This window comes from Fukomys damarensis, unplaced genomic scaffold (genome assembly GCF_012274545.1).
Source record: "Fukomys damarensis isolate Sample0158 unplaced genomic scaffold, DMR_v1.0_HiC HiC_scaffold_29, whole genome shotgun sequence".
NCBI classification, from domain to species: domain Eukaryota; kingdom Metazoa; phylum Chordata; class Mammalia; order Rodentia; family Bathyergidae; genus Fukomys; species Fukomys damarensis.
The window spans coordinates 30,237,301-30,261,689 of record NW_022900941.1 but is presented as its reverse complement, the minus strand read 5'-3'; the positions used below and the strand labels follow the sequence as shown (position 1 = coordinate 30,261,689).

General features: G+C 47.2%; 1 protein-coding gene across 1 annotated transcript in view; it reads right to left on the bottom strand.

Moving 5' to 3' along the window:
• Positions 1 to 24,389, bottom strand: part of Kif5c (kinesin family member 5C) — a 148,275-nt gene that overhangs the window by 7,810 nt on the left and 116,076 nt on the right. The window contains exons 18-25 of the mRNA XM_010620975.1: positions 22,944 to 23,020; positions 21,685 to 21,794; positions 19,621 to 19,722; positions 19,328 to 19,388; positions 14,159 to 14,230; positions 11,648 to 11,752; positions 9,229 to 9,445; positions 7,953 to 8,066 (exon numbers count right to left, since the gene is read on the bottom strand). Coding sequence (XP_010619277.1) covers positions 7,960 to 8,066; positions 9,229 to 9,445; positions 11,648 to 11,752; positions 14,159 to 14,230; positions 19,328 to 19,388; positions 19,621 to 19,722; positions 21,685 to 21,794; positions 22,944 to 23,020 — 851 coding nt within the window. The 3' untranslated portion in view covers positions 7,953 to 7,959. The remainder of the gene's footprint in view (positions 1 to 7,952; positions 8,067 to 9,228; positions 9,446 to 11,647; positions 11,753 to 14,158; positions 14,231 to 19,327; positions 19,389 to 19,620; positions 19,723 to 21,684; positions 21,795 to 22,943; positions 23,021 to 24,389) is intronic.

Sequence of the window (24,389 nt, the reverse complement as noted above, 5' to 3'; positions counted from 1 at the left end):
TGGGTAGATACCATATTTAATCGTGATGCAGAGGTCCAAACCAGGAAAAAGGCTGTGAATGCCAACAATGGTACAGGAGAAGATGGAGTCAGATATTTAACAGAGAAAACCAGATGGGAACATGGGGAGTGGGTCAGAGAAGCAAACGGACGAGAGAATGAATGGCTTCACGCCAGCTGGGGAAGCTCCGCTTGGACCCAAAGACAGATGAAAGACCCGAACAGAAGGGCTGGCTGTGGTAGTGGTCAAGTGCTTAGAAAAGAAACACTATTCTGCCTAGGGTGAAATGAAGGAATCGTGTGGGGCAGGGCTCAGGGTTGAAAGAAGGGTGGAAGTTCAAAGAAAGGGGAGCGCAGTGACCTAACTAAACCAAAATTATAAGGCCTCGGCCAAGGGCTGTGAATGTGATGAAATGCCCAACAGAACTCAGAGTCGAGGAAATCTGAGAGTTAAGTGCTGGGTTAGAAAATATTGGATTTCCCCTCTCTGCTATACAACTGGAATTTACCCCTTCGGGTGTAGTTTAATATGACAGGACTTCTAGGAAAAGAAAATAATATGTGCACTCCAAATAACTGGGCCCAGTAGGGCGGGCTGAAGACTCAATATAGCAGGCACAAGGTGACACAGGGTCTAGGATCTCAGGCCCTCAGCCTCAGGTGACCACTATGGCAGCAAAAGGAACAATGGACAAAACTGGGGGCGCTTCGTTATGTGTCTGTTTCATCTTACGAGTGAAGAAATTGAAGATGTCATTTATAATAAGTAACAAATATATCCACATCGAAGATCCCGAAGCAGGACCTAAAGAAGACAGAGCCATGCTTCAGACAGAGTCACTGCTCTGTGAGTGTCACACGGGTCAGAGACAAAAGTGTCCAGCTGAACAGCAGGGTCAGCCTCTGTGGCTGTCAACCTGGGACCCTGCACAGTGGCTGCCCACGTGGCTTTCTCTATGCTTCAAACTCTGAAATCACAGTGGAAAACACTGATTTGCTTCTTCAGAAGTACTACTGGGCCCTAAATGAGGCCCTCTGGCTGTGTCACTGTGATTTTTGAGGTTATCTTATCAAAGTTTATCAAGACTTTATTAAATGTCATGATTTCTTCTTCTTTTGAGATACGGTTTTTGATAAAAGTATGCCTCAAAACATCAAAGCCTCAATCTGCATCAACGCAGTGAGAGACAGCCGGGGAAATCTGCTTACTCCACAACGTGCCCAGTTGTGAGTTTTTATTGCCATGGAGATCCCGAGCGCTAACGCGCGCACGCTCGGTCATCCAGCTGACCTAGTGACCAGCATCCCCACGCACCGACATCTGCTTTTGCTACGACCAAGGTGGCGTGACTCGTCAGGACTTAATCATCCTCAAGCTAAAGGGACGGAACTGGATTCAGCAGGAAAATGTGAGCTATCCATGTGGAGACGGCGTCATGAAGGCGTGCTGTGATTCTAAGGCAGTTTCCACAGAGAAAGACTCAGTCACGCCAGGACACAAGCAGAATGTACCAGCCACACTCGGAAGTGGCACAGCCGACAGTCACTGCCCTTAGCTCAGTATTTTCAGTGAAAGACCATCTTTCCTAAAATTGTGTTAAGTGCTTTGGATCTTTGCTTTGCGGTTTGAATTTCACATAATATAATTTAACCTAATCTCTAATATGTTTGACCTAGTAGTTATACAGAGGGAATGTGTATGATTTAAAATGTGCAAATATTTAAATATTGAAAATATCATATAAAATAATCTAAATCAACTCTGGGGACCTGTGGGAATTTTATTCCTTAAAAATACTCTTTTTTGCTACAAGTTTGAGACATAATGGCTTAACTACAGGAAAAGCAGAAAGAGAAAGAGAGAGAGGAAAGGAGAGAAGATGGAGAGAGAAGGAAGAAGGGGAGGGTGAGCGGAGGGAGGAAGACGGCCTTCTAAGAGCTGTGGTCTCAGCGATGCTCCCTGGCGCCATCTGGTGGACCCATGTGAGCAAGTCCCCCTGCCTAAGCATGGCCAGGAAAGAAAGCCTATCTCCAGGGCTCTCAGAATTAGAGCTGGACAAATATTTAAGTGGATGTCTACATTAAGTGTGGGGCCTCAAACAAGCATGTGTCACTGCCCGACAGGCCCATGCCTCACCTTCTCTGCTTGAAACTGCAGCCCTGCCTCCCTTCCCTCCCTCAGGATAACCTAGCTTCTTACTTGCAGGAGAAAAGCAGCGGAGATGCTGAGATGCATCTCAGCTCCCTGCAAACCCCGCCTGCCCCTTCCCTGCACGTTCCTCACTGTCGGAGCCTCTTGGCCGGATCAAGCCATTCGCCTATCAATAAGCTGTCATGCATCTGATGAAAGAAAGGCACTCACGTTCATCCCACTCCTCCATGTCTCTGCCCTTCCTCAAATAAGACCCACAGACGTGTGCATACAGTCACTGGCTCTACTTCCTCAGCCCCACTCCCTGGTCCCTGCTACCTGGGCTTGCTGCACCCCCTCCACGCCCTAGGTCCCCACCATCTGGCCTTCACCAACCAACCAGTCCTCGTCACCATCTAACTCAATCTCTGAGCTGCCACTCTGCCCTCTAAGACCAGCATCTTCCCTGGGCCTGTGACCTCACATTCCTCCTAAGACCCCTCGGTTAGTTTCACCTCCTTATTCAGACCTTGCCATTTGCCAGTACCAGGCCTGGTCTGACCACCACCACCACTGCTAACCCCTAACTCCCTTCTCTGCCTGTCTCTCCTTTCAGTAGGTTACCTCCTCCAGACCTGAGATCTTCAACACAGGCCATCAGTCCTAACTCTCTAAGGCCTCCAGCCCTGGCCTCTCTCCTGAGTCCCAGGCCCATGGTTTCAACACACCTAATTGGTTGGAGAGCTAGGCTGAACATCAAAGAGAAATCACATAATTAATCTGATGGAAACCAACCTTAGTCCCACAAAACCTGCTTATCACCCAATTTTCCCTGTCATGATGAAAAAGTTACTAGTAGTCCCGTAATTGTTAGGTCCCAACACCAGGGAGGGACCACCTTTGATTCTCTTCCTTCCTCCTCCTTCCTTTCACAGTAATGGGGAAGCCCTAAGAGCAGACTCTAGCTCTGACACGTGTGCCAACTGTGACCACATTTCCCCCTCTGCTGCTCCTACCTCAAATAGTGTCCTCTAAAGCAGAGCTCCACATAGCCCTCTACTCTTATTCAACCCCACCCTTTTCCTAGAGTCCAGTCCATAGAGGCTTTGTTCAATTATGAACAAAGTCCTGCCCACTCATGCCCCAAATCCCTAGTACCTCCTCCATACCCTAGATTGCAATCAAAACTGCTCACCTCAGCATCAAAGGCTTCATGTTTCTCGGCCCAATCCCCTCCTCAACGACTCTAACAATGATGGTCCACCCACTCACTGCTCCAGCCTCACGTTGGAGGCAGCATCTGTGCCACTCTAGCCCACATTGGGACGGCCGGCATAGTTCACTGCAGTGCTCAATTCCCACATCACCCCTCTTCAGAAAGTGTACCCATCTATTCCATCAACCCATTCTTACTTTCTTCAGAAGTTACCTTGTTCATTTTCTGTTTCCCCCAATAAACATGCCACTGCAAAAGAACCAAGTACTGAACAGGTTCCAGGTGGCTGATCTCATTTGGCAGATGAGGGAACTGAGGCTGGAAGAAATCCAGCAACTTGCCCAGGGTCACATACACAAGAGTCAGACTCCAAGCCAGGGCTGGATCCTAGGTGAGGCCGATTACAAATCACACAGTCTTAGCTTGCTGCACCATACTGTCCTTTGTCCATCTCTGGTGCTTAAAAAAGATCCTCCCCTTGCCCTGGGGCAGCTCCCATGGATTCGATTCAGATGAGATCAAAGCCAGCACTGTCGTGGGCTCTTTTGAATTTTACATGTCGACATCTATAGCATGGACTCATGGTGACTGTGCTCCTTGAGTCCTGAGATGAAGCAGAAGGAAATCCCAAGATCTCCAGATGCCAGCCAAGCAAGAGCACGTCACTCTGGCTGCAAACAGGTGCTTGAAAGAGCCAGCGGTCAGCATCACCTCTGCCGGGAAGAAACTTCAGAACAAGGGTCCCCAAGGTCAGGAAGGGTAACCTCACAAAGGTTCTGATTCATCTAAGCACTGAATGATGTATTTTTAAAAATTCAGTGTTTCTTCTTCCAATTAGAATTCCCTGCTCCCTTGTGTACTCTCCTTTTTTTTTTTTTTTTTTAAAGCTCTGAGGACAAATTCCCAGCAGTTTCTTAAAGAGCCAACGCTCTTCTTCTTTTAGATAAATGATAATATCTTTAAAAGCCCATATATCTGCTCATAGCATCAGACAGAATGCTCATTTAGATATGGGCCTTCCCTCTTCAATGGTTAAGATCTACTGCTATAGAGATCTACTGCTATAAAAACTACTTTGTAACAACTATATGAACTGAAGGATATGAAAGTCTGAGATAAAAAAGAAATAAATATGTGGTGAGGAACCCTGGGTCCTACACTCCTAAAGCCCCGGCAACCTCTTTTTCTAAACAGTGAGTGGAATGCATGTGCTAATGAGATGACTAAGGAGGGCTGGGTGCTCGTGAACAACCTCAAGCTGGGGCTGAGGAAAACCAACCATGTGATGGGAAGACTGAATCTGTAGCCTCCATCCCTCTCTCCCACCTCCCACGCTCTGGGGAAAGAACTGAAGCTTGAGATCGTCACCAAAGGCCAGTGATTCATCAATCGTGCCGTGTAATGAAACCTCCATAAAACACAAAGGCCTGGATCTGGGATTCTGGATTGCTAGCCACAGGGGGTACCTGGCAGGTAATGTGGAAGGCAAGGGAGCACTACATACATACGCAAGTCACAGTCTGGGGCTTACAAGTTGGGCTGGAAGTAGGAAGCAGTCCTCTTGGACTAAGCCCTTAACCTCTGGGCTCTGAGGCTGTCTCTAGGTAGCTACCGGTAGAAGGAAATTCAATTAGAGAATGCCAGCTGGGTATGGTAACAAACGCCTGTAATCCCAGAACTTGGGAGCCTGGGCCCAGGGGATCGCTGCATGTTGGAGGCCAGTCTGAACTACATAGTGAGATCCCATCTAAAAACAAACAAACAAATGAATAAATTAGAGATGCCTAGGTGACACTACTAGGGAACCCAGTGTCAGAAGTATTGAGTGATTGCGAGAATGTGAAAAACACCTAAGTTTTTTCCTAGTTCTAGTAAAAGACAATATAAACCAACATTTATTAACCAATTACTATGTACCAACTTCTGCTCTGCTCAGTACACCAGCAAGCAGAGTTTTTATTGAGCTCTTGCTATGTGCCGTGCAGCTTAGAAGCAGAACCTCATTTAAGCCTTGTATCAGTGCCAATGACCCAAGTAAAACATTCCCATTTCACCAGTGACGAAACAGATTCCGAGGTTAAATAACTTGAAGGAAGTAGAATACTGACACCTGAAAACCCAGTCTGTGGTCCAACCTGAGTCCCCTTGAACACACTACCGTCCTAATGTGTTTATTTTGTGACACCGTGATAAAATCATGTAGCTATAGGAGCTGAGTGGGTGAAGTATGTTAAGGAGTTGCCAGTTGCACGTAAAATAACCGAACACTCTGAGTAAAAAAAGAATTGCCACAGTGGGTCAGGCTGACTGTTACTTCAGAGGTCTTGAAAGTCTCCCCAGAAGTACTGATTTTTTTCATGTTTATGTGAGAAGAGCCCATACCAGCAAACAGCCAAAACCTTGTTGTGTGTACCCTACATGAAAATGTAGGTGTGGAGGATCTTCACTGGATCCCATGAGGAAGGCGACCATCCACTGTGTAGCCTCTGGACTCAAGAATCCCTGGACCTTAGATTTCTTAGAAATTGGATGGGAACCTGGCACTCCCCATCTGTGTGCCTTCATCAAATGAGATGATGTAACATCACCTGCAGCCCAGTGCTGCTGCACAGCAGGTGCTCGTAAATGCAGTGTGCTGCCTGCCCACCCTAAGCACCCATTTCCTTGTCCTCAGTAAACCGGCACTGCTCTCCTCTGGGACCATGGTGTGCCCCGCTAAAAGACTACCTCTTCACATCTGCCTTTCAGTGAGAGGCGGCCATGTGCCTCCCTGCTGGCCAGAGGGATATAGACACTGGCTTTTATGGGGCATTTGAGATGACCACTTAAAGGATGTTGATTCATCTGGGAGGACTGCTTTTGTCTCTTTCCTGCTTCCTTGGAAGGTTCTCCACCTCCAACTCAAGCTGTAGTAGTAAGAGGACTGAAACTAGCTGAAGTCAATTTCATTACCATGGGGTAACCTCAAGGAGTCAAGGCCCATGCTGAGGACCGTGAGCCTAAACTTAAGAGATATGTTTTTGTTCTCACTGCAGAGCTCTTTTACAATCATTAGCAATCCTCACATTTCCTGTACATGAGAAACTTCCATCCTGTGGAAGCCACAGTTACTTTAGGAGAGCTGGTCTCAGACTGTGGTGGAGAGCAAAACCACCCATAGTTCTTGGTAAAAAGACAAATGCCCCAGTCCTATTCTACACTAAGAAGTCTCACCCTCATGCCTGAGGATGCTGATGTCCAAAGCGGGCTTTTGTGTTTGTTTTCTGGTGCTAGAGATGGAACCCAGAGCCTTACGGATGTTAAGCATGCGCTCCACCACTGAACGATATCTCCAGCCAGCCCCCACCAAAGCTTGGGAACCATTGCTTTTCGGCGTTTCTCTCCTTCGCTGCCCAACATGATCTTACATACCCTGCAGGTATCAGCCTCAGGACTGACAACATGCAGTCCAAAGCAACTGTAAACATCCAACTGCATCTTATTTCAGGAGAGGTTGGGTCTGAATGGGGGCCCACTGCCAAGGCCATTTCCCATCACCCACCTAGGATATGGCAGGTGCTGGGGGACTTGCTGCCTGCTGCAGCCCACCCTGGCCTGCCCTCACGTTCCCACTAATCTGACCAACCCCTGGCCTACTCCTGGCGGCAATTACCAAAGCAAACTCCGTGGGAGTGTTCAGCTGAGCCTAGGCGATGCCGTCATCCCACCCCGAGTAAAGGCTCCAGCCCCTTACCTTCACCTTCTTCCTCTGACATGGAAAGGAGTGGACGAGGATCAGAGTTCTGAGTTGCCCTTGACCGCTTACCTTCTAAGTGAGTTTCCCTGGCCAGTGCTTGGAGCCATCCTCTCCTTTACAAAGCCAGAGTCATTGTTTTCCTACACAGTTTTTCGGCCACCCATTTCTGTGTGTCACCCAACCAGGAACCACTTTTCTCTGTTTTTTAATAAAGCGCAGGCTTAGCTCTCCTCTTTTCCTCTTCTCTAAAGCATATACCGTCTTTCCTTTTTTTTCCTCTTTTTTGGTACTGGGGATCAAACTCAGGACCTTGCACTTGTGAAGCAGGTGGCAGTGCCACTGAGCTAAATCCCCAGCTACCTTTTTTTCTTTAGAGCGACGCTAACCACGTGGGTTGTAGGAGAGAGGCTTACAGACCAGCATCTTAAAGCCCCACTTGTTGTGGTCCAATAATAATTATAAAAAAGTGGCTATTATCTGAGATTTAAAACCATCTACCCCTTCCATGTGGCTTGGATAAACATGCAGTTGGGAGTCCCACAGACAAAAGGAAGCTCCCATGAGTCATTCACTACACCTCCCCAGTTCCTGGAGGCAATTAGGCCGTTCCTGGCCCAGGCTGCTGTGGGCCCCAGGTGGCTCCGCTAGAAAATCCCAGGGCTCTAAATTGAGATGAGGCTAGGCCCAGGTCTCTCTGCTCACCTGCACCTAGGGCCTGTCCTGAAGTACAGTGAACTTCTCACTATTAAATGTCATATGCATGTGGCTGAGATGGCCAAGGTGGAGCTCAGGGAAGGCAGTTAAGGCTCTCTCTCCAAATATGCCCCAAGCCTGCTCAAAGAGAAACCACCCCAGACACCAGGGACTCACTCTGTATTTATTTCTGGTAGTGAGCAGAGTTTGAAGAGCCACCTCCTCCCCCTCGGATGGAATGGACCGCTGTTGGAGATGAGGCTGGGTAGTGTCCTGGGCGAATAGGCTTGGCTGTATCCAAGACAAAGGAGAGAAGACAAATATTCACAAAAAGCTGAAACAGCCACCCAGATATCTACGGCTCATGGGTGACAACCACAGCCACAATGCTTATCAACATGGCAACCACATCCACCACCAGACTTTTCTGAAAAGGGGGGTTTCCCTCCTAGCAGTAGAGCCAGTGACTCCAGGATATCCAGGTATTATAGGATAGAGAGAATTTATGTATCAATCAGCATATCTTCAAATAAGAAAATAAAATTGGAAACAAAGGACTTTCCTTTTTACAATGAGGTACAGCCATCGTTTCCCCAATACGGATCTGTGTAGTCCCTGAAATAAGATGCAGAATTCTAAAGGCAATATGTTTTTCTGGGGAGAGGAGCCACAGTTTTCAGCAGATTTTTCAAAGGATATGAAATCCAATAAATGCAATGAATAAGTAAGGGACTTTAAAACTAGAAACTTGAAGTTGCTGATTTGTAAAACATCTGCACAGCAATATCTGATGAGAAACAATCTGACATGTTATTAGACATGTTTCAATTTTAAAACTATTTACAGATTATCCCTACATCCCCTTTGTTCATACAGCTCTAACCTGGCAAGTGTGACTTTAGCTGCACCCTCATCTTCTATATGGGCAGAATGTCTAGATCCATACAGAACCCTGGCAGCTTCTAACCACACTCTGATCACCAACGCCAGCCTGGCTCCAAGTCATTTCTTTTTTCTGGTACTGGGGATTGAATTCGGGTCTTTGTGCTTGCGAGGCAGGTGCCAGAACCACTGAGCTAAATCCCCAGCCCTCCAAGTCATTTCTAAAGCTGCACCTGGAAGCCGCTTTCTCTGAGGTTTCCGGCTACATATACAGATCCTTTATGGTTCTGGCTGGACCACCGGGCTGAGAAACTCATATATTTCAGTATTTCCAAGTGTGTACCTGTGTTTACTGCCCTAGACCTGCCTGGGCGAAGGATGGGGTCTCCAGTTCGCAACTCTGGAGAACTCTAGCACAGCAGCAGGCGCCTGACAGGCTCGCCCTCCCAGTGCTGACAAGAAGTGCTGGGGCCAAAATCCTCAAGACCCATTACAGCCTTTCAGATCAACGCGGTCAGGCTGAGGCTCCCAGCAACGCTTGACCCTCAGGAGCGACTGTGAGCACACCCACCGATCTGGGCTGAATGCGCCCTCCGGGCCATGTTCTTGGCTCTCACGGCCTCCTTGATGCGATCCACCTCCTGCTGGTAACGCTTGCGGTCGCGCATGGCGTTCTCCTTGGCCTCCTTCAGCGCGCTCTCCAGTGCCTTCACCCGCTCAGCTGTGGCTCGCAACCGCTTCTCCAACTTGGGCAGCTCACAGCGCAGGTCTGCATTGTCCCGCACCAGCTGTGGCAGGGTAGGAAGACGGCCAGTCACCAGGCGGCTTTGTGCTCACCCACTGGACGAGACACCTCAGCAGCTGAATCATGCCTCCACTGGGTCGTCTTTGACAATCCATAGGCCCACACCCTCCAAGAGCCGTAAAGGAAGACAAAAATCCCATGCCCTGGGGACTCTAGCTCGCTAAACTCCTAATTCAGGGCACACAAGGAGTTTGGGCGCAGGAGGGAAGACAGAATTAAAAGCCATTTTCAGCCGGGAATCCTGATACACACCTGTAAGCCCCCTGCTCAGGAGGTTGAAGCAGGACAATGGCTGGAGGCTGAGGCTCCGGCACAGCCTGGACTACATAGTGAGACCGTGTCTCCAAAAAGGCAAAACAAAACAAGTCGATTTCCAGGAAACTTTCGATTTGGGGCAGGATTTACTTTTTGTGTTTGTTTGTTGGGGAAGGTGGGGGGTAGTGTGAAAATTTTTACTACTAGGCTACTAGCATGAGATATTTGAGTTTTGCTTTTGTGATACTGGTAATTGTATCCAGGGCTTTTACACTGAGCTATATCCCCAGTCTATTTTTAAATTTATTTTTTATAAGGTCTCACTAAGTCTCCAAACTGCCCAGAGTAGACTCAAACTTGTGATCCTCCTGCCTCAGCCTCCCAGAATGCTGGGATTCCGGGCTGGTGCCACCACACCTAGTTTAAAGCTGAGATTTAAAGTCAGTTCAAAAGCACTTGGTGAAAAAAAAGGACCAAGACTTCATATATATTTATTATGTATCACAGGCATGCTAATTTTTAAACAAGGGAAAAATTTTAAAGCACTTGGTGAATGCCTTGTGTTCTAGAGCTTTCTACAGGCACATTTTCCTACAGAATCACTATCTACACTAGCACTGCCTTTGGACCCAGCTTTGCAACAGATTCAGAGGCTAATAGGAAAGTGGAAGTTACTGCTTGTTTCTTGCTACCTAAGAACCACAATCAAGAAGCAACACGCTAGCCCGGAGTAACAAGTGGCTCAGGTGCCAGCCCTGTTATTTCCTGCCATTTGACTTAGAGAAAGTCATTTGACCCCAGGAAGTCTTGGGTTTCCCTTCCATGAAACAAAGACTGAACAAGGCCTTGGATGGAACAGGTGGAGTAAAGAAAGTTTTGAAAATCAGAAAGCACTTAATCAAAGCGAGGTGTTACTGCTCTGATCTGCTTGGTTTACCTCAGCATCAGCTCCACTGAGTCAAAGACAGTCAGTTTTTAATAAATATTCATTGAGTTCATGAATAAAACAATGAATTGCAGAGCCAGATTTCAAGTTGCCTGGCAGTTCCTGCTTCTACATTTCTCATCAACAATTTGTTTGAATGACTTCAAATACAGTGACCTGTCACCTCCCTTGGGGGAAATTCCATCACTAGCACTGCTGAAAAGACCCGAGTCAGAGAGAAACAACATCCCCTTGGCCCTGTGGTGCAGGCATTGAGACCACTTCCTTCACATTCACATCCCACAGCAGGAAAACAGTCACAGACAGGCCATCACTGGGCAGAGGGGACCAGAGATAAACAACCTGCCTGAATCGTGTGTGTGGACACAGTCATCTTTCACTCAGGCAAATGCCAGGGCATGGCAAGGATCCAAGAGTGCACCCATATCTCCAGGAAGTAGGCTACAGGGCACAGGGGGTACTGGTGCCAGGGTCTGCCTTCCCACCATGGAAGTGAAGCAGTCCATTTCCTCAGCTGGAAGAATCAGGGATGTGATCCAGGTCAGGGGTCCACTCAGAGTTCTCCCAGGCCTTTAGGTTCACAAAGTTGCCTTGGAGGCAGGATAGGGGATATCAAGGATAGGTCAGCTGGAGCCCAAGGATAATGTGAAGCCAGCATGAAAAGACAGGACTCCGGATATCCCACTTTCCAAACTCTAGAGAGCTTCTACTCCATCAGTTTTCTAGATCTGGCTTCCATCAAACCAAGTCTTTTACATATAAGGGAAATCACTGAGGACAAGTGATCCTCCACCTCAGCCTCCCCAGGAACTGGGACTGAATTTTGCCCAAGACTAAAAGAATGAAAGGCCCTTCCAGAGCTCTCTGATTACATACAATCTTTTTACCAGCACCATCAGATCACCCTCTCCACAATGCAGCCACCCGACAGGGCTACACTCCGGGAGAGCAGGGAAGCAGAGGGAGGCAGCAGAACTCTCCTACCTGCTTGTGCACCTTGGTGAGCTGCTCCAGGTTGTTCTCCAGGAAGGAAATCTTCTGCTTCTGGGCGGCACTGCCCCCTCCATCATCACTGTCCAGCTCCACACTCTGTGCCAACACCGTGCAACCAGTGAATAAGGAGGCACACTGCCCATGGCCCACCCAGGGACAGGACACACGATGCATTTCAAACCTTTTATGTAAAATCCCCATCCCCTCCTTTCAGGGAAGTATGAGAGTGAAAATAAAAAGAAGTTCCACACAATTCGATTCAGTGGACTTCCCAATGAATTTCCTTAGCACCAAAAGTGTCGTGCAAAGGAGCTATTTTTTAGAGGGCAAAAGGGTAAAAAAAAAATCATCAACTCTGCTTTTGAAAGCTGCAGGTAATTTCTCTTTAGTGAAAGATGCCTCTTCTTTGCAAGCAGGTAGAGATTTTTTCTTTTCAAAAGAAAGAATTCCAAAACTTATTAAGAACCAGTGTGAAACTTAAACCCAACACCCAAATTTGGTTTCAACTATCAGGACAAGATAACAAGTCATCAAGCTTTAACCAAGTGACTATGGTGTCACTGTAAGTTCCAGTGGCCTCTGCTTGTCCCTTCAGCTTCCAATTCCGGGCCACTCCTCAATGAGTCAATCTCAACATCGTCACATCCAGGTGCTGTGTAAACCCTTGAGATCTTTATCAGATCTTGGAACTGGCAAAAACACTGAACTCCTGGCAAGCTAAGTGGCCCAGATAAATACAGAAATACATGTGCAAACACATCCCAGAATTCAAAATTGGTGAAATACATTTGCTTCCCATGATTATATTAGACATCAGCATCCTTTTTCTGAAAGGCAACAGCTTTACGACCTAAACACAGGTTCTCAAACCTGAAGCTGCACCAGAATCCCCGAAGGAAGGGTTGTTAAAGTTCAGATTGCTGGGCACCACTTCCAGGCTCAGATTCGGTAGATCTGTCGTGGTGACACTGATGCTTCTGGCCAGAGGACCATGCTGAAAACCACTGGCCTAACAGCTTGCTTGTTCCTAGTGAGCTTATATAACGATGTCAGGATGGAGTCTGATCTCAATCTCTTAACCCTTCCTCCGACCACAGGCTCCACATGGTCGGTCACGGCTTCTGCCTCCTCCCTACGACTGAGTCCTTTCAGTCCTTGTCATAAGCTCCAGTCAGGTGTCCTCCCTCTCTCTAGAATATCCATCGCTGTGCTGGCCTCACCCTCCCACCTGTCTGAACCTGGGCGCATGTGTTCAGTAGTCATTATCTACCCACCTGATCATGGCCTTGAAATCTCCCATCACTCTCTGCCTTCTGTCTTGACTTGCACTTTTAAGATTCAAGCAATGCTGCCAGGCACCATGCTGAGCCCACTTCCTGTCCCTCAGCTGGACACTCACTCACTGCTCAGCAAGCCATTTACTCAAGACTACTTAATGCCCTCCATGGCTTCCTGAATCTTCTCTAGTCTTCTTAAACTCTCCATCAAGGACCAAGCCTCCTCATTAATGAGGATCCAAGTCATCAAATGTGACCTCTTTCCACAGGCTCCAGCCTAACTCTCCACTCCTCCTCTTAGGAAAATAGTTCCCTTCTCCTTACCCAGCCTAATATAACCATCCACACTATTAATTCTATTCTCAGACCTAACTCCATCGACTTCCGCTTCTTCTTAATCTATGTAGCGTCTCCCTTTGCTCCTTCACACATTCACACATTCACGCATGCTCACACAGGTAACACTACACACACGCACCTTCCTATACCTTCAGTTCTGTCACTTCTCTGCCGTGACCCACTGCTCCTTGTCTACCACTTTAAAACATTTTGTAAGAGTAGCCTCTGACTGCTTTCACCTCTTGGTCCTCCCTTCTGCCTATGCAGACACCCCCAGCATGGAGCTTCCCCAAGATCACTGTGTGCAGCATGAAGCCCACAGACCTGGATTCCAAACTCATCTCTGGTTCTTGCCGATGGTGCGATGTGGGGTAGAGGTCATCTAACATCTGAGCCTTGCTCCACATGGCAAAACAGAAATGTGAAGGCCCAGAGGACAAGACTGCTGGGCAAAGCCAGTAAGATACCGATGATGCTACCGCACCTCCCAAACTGACCTCCACCCCAACACAGCCCCCACAAACACAGAGGGAGCCTCTGGCCATCTGCTGTTGCCAGGCTTTGGGCAACGCTATCCGGTGACCAGACTGCTCTGGATTTTCCTGAACCGGGCATAGTGCTTTCACATAGCAGGGACCAGATAAATGGATGTTCATTTGAAATGAGGGCCAGGGAAAGCATTATAACTTTCTTTCACTCAGAAAGAAAAATCAGATGAGAAAATGTTCCTAAGTAATTTTTGCCTCCAGCACATTCTTTTAATAACATTCTCTGGCAAGAAGTAATTAATTTTTAAGCATAACCAGCCCCAATTTAAGCAAGTGATATTTCAACTCTTCCCAGCTATCTTTTCTTCTCAGAACCACTCAGATAAAATAGAACTCACTTTTTTCACTCGGGTGGTCAGGTCCTGGACAAAGAGTTTACGGAGGTTATGAAGAGTCTGCAGCTCTCTGGACTGGAAGAGAAGATTGTTGAAAACACCACTTTAGTGAGGGGTACACTGAATTTATGTTTTTCCAAATCATTCACCCTAGACTTCTCCAACTTGCTTTTTTCCGGCCACTGTTGATACTGTGGGGCCACTGTGCCTTATGTGACTTTCTTCCCACACCACGGGTCGGCTCAAGGCTCAGGTCATAGCCAGAAGCACCTCGCGGTGCAGAGGCCGGACGGACAATGAGCTACACGTTTAGTGCGAAGCTGTGCCTCTACTCTACTCTCAGTGGAATTTTTTTTTTTTCTTAAGCACAAAAATTCAAGTCTTCTCCCCCAAATTCCTAGTAGGCCATTCTGCATCACAATGGATTCCTTTTTAAAAATTTTTAATCACGAAAACATTATGTATAATGCAACAAACGTAAATTAAAAGTCCCTCCCTCTAACTGGCTAACATTTTCCAAGTTTCTTCGCCCTTTGCTGTCTGTAACTGGAGCTCTCATGGATGGGGCAGTTCTCAGACTCGCCTCCGGGGTGACAGGGGTAAATTACCTGAACCTTCTGTGTTCCGCTTTCTTATTTGTAACATGAGGATGAACACAGTGGTTGTCTCATCACTGGTATCAAGATTAAATTAGATAATCCTTACACAACTCTTAGAACAGTTTCTGGCACATAGTAAGTGCTCAATAAACATTAATATTTTATCAATGATTGTATTTCATATGATTTCTCCACTAGGTTTTATCGTCGTTTTCTTTTTTGTTGTAACTTTCACTGTAATCAACTTTTTAGGGGCATGCTTTTCTTTCATTTAAGAAATTATTAGTACATGTTTGCAATACTAATAAAATGACTACATTCATCATAGGGAGTTGGCAATGTAATGGCACATCTTAATTCTTTTTTTTTTAATTCCTTTACTTTGGATTATTTCTACAAATGAAAGCTTAGGAATTAGATTGCTGAGACAAGAACCTGAACCTGGTGATCTTATTTTCTCCTGTTCAGATCTCTTGTGTTTTTACTACAGGAGATGTGTTAGGAGTGGGGGTTGTACCTAAGGGTTGGAGCGCTCACTTAGCGTGCAGAGGACCTGTGTTTCATTCCCAGCACCTCAAAACCAAGGGATAAAGGTGTTTGCTCCTTGCAAAATATTGCCCAATTATAAGGGAGGAGGAGATAAACGCTTCAGTATAAATTTTTTTTGGTTTTTTTTTTTTGGTACTGGGGATCGAACTCGGGTCCTTGCGCTTGCAAGGCAGGCGCCGGAACCACTAAGCTACATCCCCAGCCCACAGTACAAATGTTTTACTTTGAATTCACCTGTCCTACCACAGAATGTAAAGGGCTGCAGTTCACACAGGCTCACAATGAAAAGGAAAAAACAGGCCACAAAGTTATGAAAACACTAAGGTTCTTGGAATAAGGTTTCTCTGTTAATTTAAGGTCCTATTGCTGGGTTCAATTTCATGTTGAAATAAGAAGCACCTGAAGTCAATTGCATCCTTGACTGAGGTAAATTACTTTCTGCAGGAAGCCAACAGATCCATTGTTATGAATAATGTGAACACAGTACCTGTCCAGGGCTGAGCCACCTTCTAGCACAGGTACAGGGAATACTCGGTGCTCACAGTCACGCATCCTGGCTGTCCGTGCCCCTGTCAGAGGGAGCTTGGTCCCCAGGACCCTAATGCCTGCAACGACCTGCACGCTCTCCCTCCACTGCAGTGATTTTATTACTGATTGAACTGTAATCAGTTAATATTTTTTCCATAACAAGCGCTACCACGCCAAAGGGAAATGAGGAAATGATACTTTATAGCCCAAAGCACTTCCATGGGATATAAGAACTAAATAACATACAATCCTAAGTTTGGACATTTTTTTGTTTTGTTCTGAAGTAGACTCAACAATAAATAGCTTGGGAAGGCAGATAAAGAGCATTTAAAATAGCTTTTATTTATGCACATTTATGCATAGGACCATTTGGCTTCCTCCAACAAGGCCTCTCCTCTATCACATTCATTATCACTTCTCCACTCTCTGACTCCTCTCAAATCTCTTCCTATCACAGGCCACTGCCCTCCATGTGAAAGCTCAAGGCTCACAGTGGACAGGGAGGGTTGGATCTCAGAGGTGATCAGCACAGGAAGAGGCTGGGTCCAGCCCTGAGCCCAGTGTCCTGTTGAAGCAAGGTGCCTGTGTGGCCCACAGAAAACTCAATGCCCATGGGCCCTTCCCAGCATGGTGCTGCGCTGTGGACAACCCAGACTTCAACACCCCAGGTCAGCAGGCTTTACACCCCCTCCGTGCCAATGTGCAAAGAGGCAGCCAGGCTTCTCGCCTGGAAGGGCAGGAAGGGACAGCCAGGGTGGGCGAGCCTGTCTCCCCACCATATGCACGGCTTGGAAGGAGTCTGTGGCCCAGAGAAGGCAGTTGAGCCTCAGACAGCATGTGCTGCAGGATTCCACCGTGGCCTCACAGGCGTGCACGTGTGAGCGGCACATGGGGAGAGACAGGATGAGGGGCCACCATGTCAATGGTCCATACTCACTGGCAGGACGGATGCATTCTGAGTGGGGGCAGCCTATGAGATCAAGCTTGTGCAAACACATCTAGATGAGTGTGGAATTGTGAGTGAGCACAAGGTAGAAGAAACAGGCAGACAGAGACAGAGAGGCTAGTACAGAAGATTCATTATCCATCAACACCACAAAACAAGCAACTGACTTAACTCTAAATTTCAGGCACAAAGCATACGACTCTGTGAGTGTGTGAACGAGCCTGGGTGTGAGTGTGGGTGTGTGTGAGGGTGAATGTGACAGGAAGACTATGAGAGTGACCGATGTGAATAAACAAGAGTGCATGTGTGACCGTGGCTGTGAAAGTGTCGAGGAGCTGGTGTACCGGGAGCACCTGTGCCGAGTATACACGTGAGTGTGCAAATGGGTGTGAGTAAAAGTATGAGTGAGGAGGAGTGTAAATGTGAGAACAAGCGCATGAGTGATTTGTGTTCATGAGCAAGAATGTGCATGTGTGAGAATGTGCAGTCCCCAGCGAGCCCGTGAACATACATCCGTGTGAGTCCGAACGGACGCACTACGTGTGTGGGTGATGGTGTAGGACTATGTGCCAAGTGTGGGAATGGGGCACGTGGGCACATTTGTGCACAAGTACATGAGGGAGTCGTGGGTGTGAAGACGACGCGGGGTAAGAAAGTGAACGACTGTGCAGTGCATGATGGTGGGGTGCCAGGGCACCTGGGACTCATGCGGTAAGGGAAGAAATACCCTGAAATACTATTCATCTTGGGCTGGAGGAAATGTAGTAAAATTTCAATGCTCAATATTTCCTTGAATTTCTATAACTTCATAATCTATAAAGATGTAGACGAAGAACTTTGTGGCCTCATTTCAGGTCCCCCTAAAACCACCTTCTCCACAGACTTCACACTTCATTCAGCACCAGCATCTTCCTTCTGTCCTGATGCTGCACACTTGTTCCTCTCCCAGGCTCTGAGGAGCAATGAACACAAGCCCAGGAGCCAGACTGCAGCAGCAAGATATGAGCAATCCTCCTCCTCCTGCTGAAGTCCCCAGGATGTCAGAGGCTGGCTCAGACCCACTCAGATGCACACAGCTGTGAATGGGGTCAAAATGGAGGGCTGTGTCTAAGGTTTCTCACGTGCAGGTATCAACACATCTTCACTAAATTGAGCCAATGGCAGAGTGGCTGTCTTCAAACCCAGGCTTAGTGCTGTGCTTGGGGCTCATTGAGAAGGACTCTGGGGGACCCTCAGGGCCAGGCAATCAGACCACAGAGCAGTGAAACAAAGCTGGCCAGAGGGGGAAGGAAAAATGCAGAATAAATAAAACCAAGGGAATGTCCAACAGTGAGCCCCCCCAAGGTACACAGGGTCTCTGCCACTCTTCTGTCCAAAGCCCCACAGGTTTCAAGACCCTTGCTGGCTGTACCACTATAGCCTTTTCCTCTTTGCCTGTCTTCCACCCCTTCTTCCTTCAGTTGCAACCATGATGACCCTTCTGCTGGCCTCCAGTGTACCAGGCACAGGCCCACCTAAGGGCCTGGGCACAAGATATTGCCTCTGTCTGGAATGCTCTTCCCAAAACATACCCATGACTCACTTCTTCCCCTCGACAAGTCCCTAACTCAAATGTCACCTTTTCATGGGGTCTCCTCCAACTACTACCTCTACGGTCATCTAACAAAGCATAGTAGCCCCCACCTAACTATATGGGGTACATTCCAAGATTCCCAGGAGATGCCTGAAATCGTGGAGAGCATCAAACCTTATATGTACTATTTTTTTCCTACATCTACATAGCTATGATAAATCTTAATGTATAAATTAGACATAATAAAGGATTAACAACAACTGAAAATGAAACAGAACAATTGTAGCCGGGCATGGTGGTGCATGCCTGATATCCCAGCAACTTGGAAGGCCCAGGTAGGTGGATTGCTAAGTTCAAAGCCAACCTGAACTATAAAATGGGACCTTGTCTCAAAAAAATTGTAATAAGATACCACAATAAAAGTTATGGAAACGTGGTCTCTCAAAATATTTGAATTCCTCATTACCTTATTGTAACATTTTCAGGTTGCAGTTGACTCCAGGCAACTGAAACTTCATAAAGGGAAACAGTGGATAAGGGATGGGCTGCTGTATAGTTGTTTACTGTGTCTCTCCCAGCCAAAGGCAAGCTCCATGAGGGCAGGGATCTTATCTACATGGTTTGTTGGTGCATTTGAGCACCTGCAGGGCCAGCCCTTAATAGGTGCTCAATGAGTAACTGCTGAAAGCTGAGGGACAGTGTCACAAGGTTCAGAGGCCATAAAATTGCAGGCACGGATTAAGATTTGGTTTAATTATTACTTGAGGGCTGCTCTGGGGTTACAGCTCTAAAGACTGATTGATTTTGTCATGAACTAGGGAATAGATTCTCCTAATCTCACTGTTCCACGGGATGTTTTAGGTCCAAGGTGATGCACAAGCAAGATATACACAGATAAAATCATAGCATGAACAGTTCAAAGGATCACAAATGTCAGGTCTTTACGTCTGAACTGAGTAGGGAACATCTGGACTCACCACTGTCTCCTCCAGCCCCTTAAGGTCCTCTCTGGCTTGTTCCCTTTTATCATTGAGCAATCTGAAACACAAGATGGAATCATCAACCTCCAAAGGGGAATGAGAACTAGGCAGCTACTATCTGCATCGACAGCTAAATCAGCAAAACAAGCCAACAGACACACAAATAGCCACGGTCTGTTTTTAAATTAGCTCAATCTAACTGGAATATCTGGGTCTCAGAATCAGGAAAGTAGAGTGTTTATGACCTCCTGGGGATGGGAGAGAGCAAGAGATATTTAAAGTGCACTCACAAGAGCTTTTCCAGTTTCATTTCTCTCTCTTGGTCCTCTATTTTCAGCTTGTTATAATCAGAACTGAGCTTCTCCTGTTCCAGTTGCAGTTTCTGATTCAAACTAAAATTGAGAGGAAAAGCAATATATTCCAAATCAGTCTGAAATTCTGAGTCATCCAGTTAAAATTGTGGTTCTGTTCCAACCCCATTAGTTCTGTGCAATAAAGGCAGCAATTCTCGAGGATTTTAAGGGATCAGAGAACAACCTCACAGCTTCTTCCTGCCCAACTGAAAACTAATTTCTGGGGAGCATTGGGGAGGCATGAAACAAAGGCTTTGAGGATGTATTTATAGTCTGCTTGCGTGTAAGAGCTTCAGGAAGAAAATGATGATCCTGGGAAAGGGCGGATATTTTAAAACAGAGGAAGTGACCCTTAGAATCACTCTGCTTCTAGAGCCACATGGATGCAAAACTGCCCTCAGGTAGCTTTATGTGTCCATGGCGACTTGCTCCTCTCTGGTCTTGCTCCTCTATGGTCTACAGGTCTCTCCCAAGTCAAGTGCCTGTTGGACACAGAGACAATTTCCACTCTGTGACACTAGAGGAGGGATTCAGAGTGAGGGGTTATGAGGAGCAGAGCTGGGTTCTACAGGAAACCGAAACTGGCCATCTAGCTGGGGCAGTTGGTCGACATTTACGTCAGCTCAGTGTGAGTTAAGACCTATATACAGAGTGGCCGTGCCCAGCAGCAGTAAGGGCGCATCTTCTGCACTGCACGAAATGAAGCCTGGGGTCCATGTGAAAGGCACACGATCCGGGAAGCCTCCCCATCTAGAAACTTGCTCACCGGCCCTGCTTTCTCTCACCCTCCATCCTTTCCTCTTCCCTCTCTCTCCCAGCTGACCAGGTCAAGGGTGATTCATCAAAGTAATGAACAAAAGAGAATCATATCATAAGAGGTAACCCAGGGGAGGCCCAGAAGGAGAAGGGGAGAGAGGATGCTAAGTTCTTTCCTTCAGGAAGATTGTGTGCAAGAGCCCATCCCATCGTTGAGACTTCTGCTTCAGCTACGATTCTCCTCTTCCAAAATGCAAATGCACTGTGCAAACAGCTCACATACACCGAGAAGAGATTTGGATCAGTAGTCTGGAGAATTAAACTCTTAACTCCAGTCTGATGGCTATTTAACAATCTGACCTTAAGTAAAATAATGCAATCTTGCTTCTGAAAGGGAAACCCGTCTATTCATCTACAGAAAGCAGGAGGGAGGGGAGCCCTGGTGTAGTGGGAAGGGGTGTTGGTGGACGGGGTAGAATAATATTTCATTAGCATTGTTTTCTTTGTAATCCTATGCCTTTCATGTGAGCCATTCAAAAACATTATTCAAACAACAAAAGGGTGGAGAGACTTCCAAGGGAATCCACTGTGCAAGGTCATTAGGAAGCCCCAGCAGGGGACCCACAGGCACCTTTGTGTGGAAAGATGGAGGAGAAGGGGGCATCATGGAGCAGGGGCTCCCCTGCAGCTTTGACAAGACAGGGGCACAGCCACGAGGGCAAAGTCCCTAGAACTGACCTGCAGTGACCCGTCCTGATGGAGGTGCTGTGGACCACAGCACCTCCGCACATGACCGGGTGGCTGCACAGTGCAGGGAGCAGGTGCATGCTGTGCTGAGGTGTGGCAAGTGCTGCCTGTCTTCTCCGGAATGTACTAACCTATCAGAACCCCTAGGTCAGAACCAATTGCTTTTTTCATACTTGCATACAGCCTCTTCATCTCCTGGGCAGGTGTCTGCCCAGCAGACTTGCCAAAAATGTGACCTGTCCCAGGCTGGGGTGAGACAAAGAGGGGCAGCGAGGCTCGCCTGCCACCTGCCTCCCCAGAGCCCTAGAAGGCTGGACTCCAGATGGGAGAACAGATCTCAGGGCAGCAAACCCAGCCCAAGGTGGCACCAGAGCACAGCACAGAAGCCACAGGGAGCGGGGACCCAGCCCCTTGGCCAAAGGCCAAATCCCCCCAGGCTGGCCCAAGAGGACTGAGCCATGGCCACCCCCATGCCCTACAAGCCCCCAGCCCACTCACTCCCGGATCTCGTCAATGATTTTCTGCTTGTCCTCAATTTCATCTCGAAGCCTGGACAGCTGCTTCTGGTGAGCTTCCCGGTGGCTCTCCATCTGCTGCTCCAGTGCCTTCTGCAAGCCAGGCCAGGAGAAATGTGTCATACACTCATTGGCACTCGGCCCACACCATGACAAGCCCTGGATCCAGATCTACCACCCTCAGCTGTCAGGGCCCAAAACTAAGGAGATTTCTGGCTCCTGTGCTCTCAGCACCTGGCCTTGCTTTACTGGGACAGCAAAGCCTAAAGATCTGTACAGAAGTCAACTGAGCCCTAGAAGTAAATCAGTCCACTGACAAAGTTTTCTCTGACCTCCTACAACTTGCCTGAGGTACCCGGCCTATCTAGTCAGGTCAGTAAGTACAGCCTCTTACTACCCGAGTGGTTTCAGACAAACTACATAACCAGTGTGACTGAGCTGCTCTCTCCCCTGTAAAGCTGAGGTTCCCAACCCTGGCCTACACAATGCACCCATGTGACGATTTTCACAGGAGACCTGCCCACCAAAGAACCCTGAAAACGGGAGTGTTGTTCATCCAGGTGAGGCCGGACAGGATTCTATTGGCTGGAGCAGGGCTACGCTCCAACTATGGGCTTTTGCTCCATGAGGCTACTAAGTTTGCTCAACTATTCAGAATTCTATCACATCTCATCTTACTCATGTAAAAGTCCTATTTCTCCATCATTTTTCCTATGTTTTGCTTTCCTAATTAAAATGTGATCAATAACAATCAGTTTGGGCCAGGGATTTAGCTCAGTGGTTCCGCCATCTGCCTTGCAAGTGCAGGGACCCGAGTTCGATCCCCGGTACCCCCCTCAAAAAAAACCAATCAGTTTGTTTAGGATAGAAACTCAAATTCGGAGTGTTTCTTTACAAAAGCCAAAGGGAGAAGTTTTCTTCCTATCAAGGAGGAGAGGGAATCTGTGTCTTTAGAAGTTGACCTGGACAGTGGGGCTCACAGTGACTGGGGGTACTGCCCTCTCCCTCTTACTCCAGAACAAGGGAGACAAAGGTATCGATAACTTTGGCTATGGACACCTAGTCTGTGGTCATCCCGTGCCTAGACCAGGCCGCACTACAACAGCTCTGCGTGCCCGCAATGGGCCCTCCCGCAGAGCCCGCAATGGGCCCTCCCAGTGACAGACTTTTCTAGAACAAGAAAACCCAGTCTGAACGCACGAAATGCGTGCTTGGCCTGGCAGAAGGGGCAGCTGTACACACCTTCATCTCCTCTGCGTCCTGCAGCCGCGTGAGATGCTCCTTTTCCTTATCCTGGAAACTGACTTCGTGCATTTTTTCTGTTTTGAATGTTAAATGGTGATTTAAGATTACAGGCAGGACTCACCCAAAAACAAACAAAAAAAATTAAAGAGGCAAAAGACAAGAAAAATGGCGACAGAATGAAACATCAGCTTTCATCAGCCATCGCAGTCAGGGCACAAAGGAAGGGGTCTCCCGAAGGCCAGGGCTGACCTCCTGAGCAGCAAGGCCGAAGTGCCTAGATCGAGACCCTCGGAAAGAGCAGTGGGTGGAGGGCGAAGGGCAGTAAGTGGAAACAGCCCTCAGAACAGTGTCCTGGCTCGAATCACCTCACACCCTGCAAGACTTGTTTCCCACCTGGCTTCTATGAGCAACCCCTGAGGTCACGTACAGAAACAGGCTGTGCAGATTATAAAGCACCCCGTGAATGCTAGGTGGCATTTGGATTCATGCCACTGGTAGAATTCCAGAAAGAGCTAATTTACCTCCCATGAGTAGGCTGTTTATTTTCTAAGAACCTGGAGCAGGAAAACAATCAAAGGCTGAGAACAAGGGAAAGGGAAATAAAACTCAGGGCTCTCAAGATTCCACAGAGGCCTCGTGGGGAGCAGGGCTTGCAGGGTCTCGGTCTCGGTCTTGGCACATTCTGGCCAGTCGCGCTCTGGGAGTGCATGGTGTGGGCAACCTGGGCTGCAGGGTGGGGAACAGGGGGCAGAACTGTTCAAGACGGTGGCCTTCATTTCACGATTGCTCTCTCATCTGTTCCACTTTACTTGAGGGCTTCTCTATTTTATTTCTATTCAGTGGCATCACTGCAGGAACCGGGGTTATAAGGGAAAAACTCTTTTCCATGTCCACTTTTTGGTGGTAAAGTCCATTCCTAACATCCATTCTTTAGCATATAAAGAAAAGGTTTCAAAGTTTTAGCAGAGAGAGTAGGTTCGATTTTTAAAATTTAAAACAAATGTATTTACTAAATAACTACGCAACGTCCATGAAGGACATAAAATAAGATAATATAATTGCCAGTCCAACTACTCCATTAAAACTACTTAAAATATTTCTAGGAACATAAGACTCCATTTGGTTTTGTACTTATAAACATAAGAAAGATAAAATTTTGTACTATAATTTCTAACCTGATTGCAGTATTACTGCATAACCTCACGTATTTCAGCTCTGGTGTGAAAAAAGATGTTCTATTAAAGATTATTTAGCATTAAACATTTATGTGGCTTTTTTCCTTTCCTATCCTTTGTTTGTTTGTTTGTTTGTTTTTCCTGATCTAAAATTCTGTGTGAATATTTGAGATATGAGGATGAAAGGGTAGGAGGAAATGTTATGATTATTTAACTTGCCTTCCAAAGAGACTACATTTTAATTTCAAGACAATATATGTGTTTGGTC